Below are 5433 nucleotides of genomic sequence, written 5' to 3'. Positions count from 1 at the left end.
TTTGTTGTTAAAAAAAAATGACCAATTAAAGGTGTACTTAAATATTTTCAGACCAATAAAAATAAAGAGTTTGCCTTTATTATGAATAGTATTACTAAAACAATTATATATAATTCTTATGTAGAACCGATGTTTCTAATTAAACATTGCAATTAATTAAACTAACCGTAAGATAAAATACAGTAAATATATGTTTGCTATGTCATAACTAGCTTATAAGCTAACATATTATTTTGAATTTTTTAAGTTGTATTAGATAAGACAAAAAGTAACTTATAAGTTAGCTTTTCAGATAGCTTATAGAACTTTTTTAAAATTCTTCCATATGTATCTTTTATTAATTATAATAAACATATTTTTTGTATATATCTTTATGTTATTTTATATATTCCAGTCAGCTTATCAGTTATTTTTATCAAACGTTATTTTTTTACCAGCTAGTTTTTTAGCTAGTTTGACAAACATAACCTAAATTGAATCAAGTTTCAAATTATTTTTTGGTTGTGGATATGCCAATTACTTCATCAAATAATATATTTGATCAATTAAAAACATTGGTAAAATAGTTTTGGATTATCATATCATTCAAAGAAATTGAAGTCATTAGATGATAATAAAACATAAAGAATATTTTGTTAAGTTCACAATTATCTTTTCTCATGACACTGTCCGGATTTAAATAATAATCACTGGTAAGGTGATCTAAACCTACTGATTCGCTCTGATTAGAAGGTAAAAACTTCAAAATGGTTTTTGTTTGTTTTTAGGAAAATCTGAGGCCGTAATAACTTCTTGGTGACTAGAAAACTAAAACTTTTTCTTGCATTTACTCTATGTTACGCTATATTAGTCATTTCATATATTTAAGCGAACAATTTACACATGGATCATTGCTGTATATAGGCCCCCAATTGATGCTCTATGAGAAAGAGGACACGTGCAGATGCAGCCACATAGAAAGTTCACTTGCCGCTTACTCCAACTAGTTAGCTTGACCATTACAAAAAAAATGTGTGTGCAGCCTTAACACTCACTAAGGTCTATGTCCATCATCCACTTCATTTTCCACCCATACCTAATCTTCATTTACTCATAGACATTATATAATTCATTAATTCGTCAAATAAAACTACTTGGTCTTAATACATCAAAAGTCATGTTTAACATATGAAAGACTTGGATTTAATATTTCGTTGACGTTTCTACAAAAGAATTCTAACCAATTTCTCAATGAAAATTTTCTATCGATCGAGTTTACTTAAAAGGATGTTAGATGAACTGTATTACAATATCATATAAGTGATTGTTTGATAAAACTAATCATTTACCGTTGAATGATTCAAACATCTTAATAGTTCATATAAAGTATGGTTCCTTAATTGTTCAAAGACTATCTAAAGGTTCAGTTAGAGGTTGTATCAAACGTGTTGAATGCTAACAGATTCAAAGGTAATATCTAATTGTATACGAAGAAACATTTTTTTACTCAAATGGAGTACCTATGACACATATAAAATATATTTTTATATAAAAAAAGATATTGACCACGTTAACACCCAAAAAAAAACGTTTCTCACATCCTAAGCACTTTTTTTTTTCTTTTCAGAATCTAACCATGATCTTCAAAAATATGGATTTTCGAAAATGTACTAATGTTTTCAAATGCATTACAAAGGCTAATATTCTCGAGTAGCGGATTTATGAATATAAATTTATTTTCCAAAGTGCTCCCCTCTATTTAAGGTGATGTCATCTATAGTTTCGAAAATTACCCTTTGAAAAGTAAAATACCTTATATCTTCGTAAATATGTGAAGAAATTCATTCTTCGAAACCATTTTGCACAAATAGAAGTATGCCATTATTTGCTAGTACCCTCAAAAATCTTCAACTAGTTTGAAAATCACGAGCATTGTATTTTCGAAAACTAGAACAAGTTCAAAAATCTTGAACTATTTTGAAAACTATTTGACTTTTTCAAAAAAAAAAAAAAGGAATTCTGGCTTGTACTAATCTTTTGTTTTTCTGGCTGAAAATAAAAAATTTAAAGTTATATTGTATGAGCTTTAGAGATTATAAAAACAAAATAAATGAATCCATAATTTTTTTTAACCGATAAATCTATTATACTCCTAAACTAATACCTAATACCCAATTATGTCTACCACATGACTTGAATCCTCAATGTTAAAGAACCAAGGAATCCACCTAATGAGATAAATTAGAGAATTAGAGGCCTTGACGTTGTTGTTAACATTCTTCGCCCATTAGAATTGTATTTTGGCAACAAATCATCTCATCCAAAGGCTTGAGTATAGCAACACAATAAAAAAGGAAAAAAAAAAGAAAAAAAGTAACCCAAGTAAATTACAAAATTACCCATGTATTGTTACCGAACCGGGTTTTCTTGAAGCATGTGATTCCAAAACAGCTTTTAAATCTCCCTCTCGGAAGAAGGATACCGCCCCCGTTCGTGTATATAAACCCTCCTCCTAATTCTCCTGAAAACACACACACACACACAACAGATACTCGCTCGCTTTCTCTCCATCTAAATCCCCAACAAAATCATGAGAGAAATCCTCCATATTCAGGGCGGACAATGCGGCAACCAGATCGGAGCCAAGTTCTGGGAAGTCGTCTGCGCTGAGCATGGCATCGACTCCACCGGACGTTACAGCGGTGACCAGGATCTTCAGCTCGAGCGGGTTAATGTCTACTACAACGAAGCCAGTTGTGGGAGGTTTGTTCCACGCGCCATCCTCATGGACCTCGAGCCAGGTACCATGGACAGCGTCCGATCTGGTCCCTACGGTCAGATCTTCCGCCCTGATAACTTTGTGTTTGGACAGTCTGGTGCCGGCAATAACTGGGCGAAAGGACATTATACAGAAGGGGCAGAACTTATTGATTCTGTTCTCGATGTTGTTCGAAAAGAAGCCGAAAACTGTGATTGCCTCCAAGGTTACTTCTCTCTCTCTCTATCTCTGTCGTAATTGCAACTTAATTCAATTACTGAATGTTCTCTGATGAGATCCATGTATTTGCGGCAGCATGCCTCCCGATTCGAACGAATATGTTTAGTTTTTGAATTTACTTTTAGCACGATTTGATGATGGAACGATCTTAGCATTTTGATTTTAGCGTTGCAACGATTTTACTCTCTGGAAAACTAAGGTTCCATAATTAGATCTAGCGCTCTCGATACATGTTTATAAATCAGCCATAGCATTGCAATTATCGTCATTTGATTTGTGCATCTCTTACATCAATTATACATTGGAACATTTGCAGTTATCTTCCATCGGTTCATGCAATTTTTCAGTTTCAAATCATTAGAATTTTAGATCCCTCAAAGGGAATATGATTAGTATAATCTCAAGGTAGTACATGTATGACTAGAAATGCCACTCACTTCTTCCCATGATTCGATTACAGTTTCCCGCCTCCACCCCCAAAATTAGGGAATAAACTGACGATTATAGCATTTGATGTTTTATTTTGATAACAGGGTTTCAGGTATGCCATTCATTGGGAGGAGGAACAGGCTCCGGGATGGGGACTTTGCTGATATCCAAGATCAGGGAAGAATATCCCGATCGGATGATGCTCACTTTCTCAGTTTTCCCTTCCCCCAAAGTCTCCGACACAGTGGTGGAGCCCTACAATGCAACTTTATCAGTTCATCAACTGGTTGAAAACGCCGATGAATGCATGGTTCTTGACAATGAAGCTCTGTATGACATCTGTTTCCGCACACTGAAGCTCACTACACCCAGCTGTAAGTCCAATATACCCCCCAAGATTAAACATTTATTAAAAAAGAAAATCCAACCAATGATTAATAAGTGTACGAGTTTCTTGACGTTTCAAAACAACCATATAACCATATTTATTATATTTATGCATCCACGTTTTCTCTGATTCTTGATCAGATTTGTAGTTGTAGTTAGTCAAAGCATTTCGTGTTGTAGTCGTCAAGACATGTGATTCCCACCTAAGCAAAGATTCTCTTTCTATCTTTTTTTTTTTTTTTTTTTTTTTTTTTCATATCCAAACAGTTGTCAAAATTCAGCCTTTCACGTGATGGGTTGCTTCATTTTACTAAACCCTCTTTACACGAAACCCAAAAAGAAATAAAATACTTTCCCATCTAAAAATGTTTTAAAGTTAATTACCTTTAGGATATCTGATTTTTGCAATTCTGGTCCTATAAAATTTTTCCTTAAATAAAAAATATATATAATAAACTGATTGTGGGTTTTTGTTGTGGGTCCCTCCCACCAACAGTTGGAGATTTAAACCACCTAATCTCAGCCACCATGAGCGGTGTCACCTGCTGCCTCCGGTTCCCGGGTCAACTCAACTCCGACCTCCGTAAACTGGCGGTCAACCTAATCCCGTTCCCGCGCCTCCATTTTTTCATGGTCGGTTTTGCCCCTCTGACCTCCCGTGGGTCCCAGCAATACCGCGCCCTAACCGTCCCGGAACTCACACAACAAATGTGGGACGCGAAGAACATGATGTGTGCGGCGGACCCTCGCCACGGACGATACCTAACCGCATCCGCAATGTTCCGAGGCAAAATGAGCACGAAAGAAGTGGACGAACAAATGATCAATGTCCAAAACAAAAACTCGTCTTATTTTGTTGAATGGATTCCTAATAATGTGAAGTCGACTGTTTGTGATATTCCTCCCACGGGTCTTAAAATGGCTTCCACTTTTATTGGGAACTCGACTTCTATTCAGGAGATGTTTAGGCGTGTGAGTGAGCAGTTTACTGCTATGTTTAGGAGGAAGGCTTTTTTGCATTGGTATACGGGTGAAGGAATGGATGAGATGGAGTTCACCGAAGCGGAGAGTAATATGAATGATTTGGTTTCTGAGTATCAGCAGTATCAGGATGCGACTGCTGATGAGGAAGGTGAGTATGAGGAGGAAGGTGTTGAGTACGAGGAAGAAGGTTAAATGCTGTGGGATTGGGATTGGGATTTGATATTTGATTGATTATTAGTGTTGTGGTGTTTGTTTTGTTGAATGTTGGGTAGGTGGTTTTTGTGATGGAGTTTGTACTTGAAGGTCTTTGGTTAGTGTGCCTAATGAAATCGTGATGAGTTAGTAAATGTACTGTTTCTGAAATATAAAGTACAACGTATCAATGTAGGTTGTTGAAGACTATATTAAATGAATCAAAATATTAGAAATTTAGCTACTGAGTTGTTAAGTATAATTTTATATTGATAAAGTTTGTTGTATTTAATTTAGATTTTAAAATACTTTCCCTTTCCCAAGCATATAAGATGGCCTAGTCGACATTTCTTAGAACAAATAACAAAAACTTTATAAGTGGAAAGAGGAAAATAGGTATGAGAGTTAAGCAATTTGTTAAACATCCGAATCATTGTATAAACTTATAATTTACAAATATAAAT

The 5433-nt window shown here is 34.8% G+C and overlaps 1 protein-coding gene across 1 annotated transcript; it reads left to right on the top strand.

The window, feature by feature from the left end:
• Positions 1-2462: 2462 nt before the first annotated feature.
• LOC145122622 (tubulin beta-8 chain) lies at positions 2463-5213 on the top strand. Its single transcript, XM_079058189.1, has 3 exons — positions 2463-2963; positions 3511-3780; positions 4290-5213. The coding sequence occupies exons 1-3, from the start codon at positions 2570-2572 to the stop codon at positions 4967-4969; spliced, it is 1344 nt and encodes a 447-aa protein (XP_078914315.1). The 5' UTR covers positions 2463-2569; the 3' UTR covers positions 4970-5213.
• Positions 5214-5433: the final 220 nt, after the last annotated feature.

The sequence above is a fragment of the Lactuca virosa genome, chromosome 6 (genome assembly GCF_052849685.1).
Source record: "Lactuca virosa cultivar CGN04683 chromosome 6, Lactuca_virosa_CGN04683_v6, whole genome shotgun sequence".
In the NCBI taxonomy this organism is placed as follows: domain Eukaryota; kingdom Viridiplantae; phylum Streptophyta; class Magnoliopsida; order Asterales; family Asteraceae; genus Lactuca; species Lactuca virosa.
This window is presented reverse-complemented; position numbering and strand designations above follow the sequence as displayed.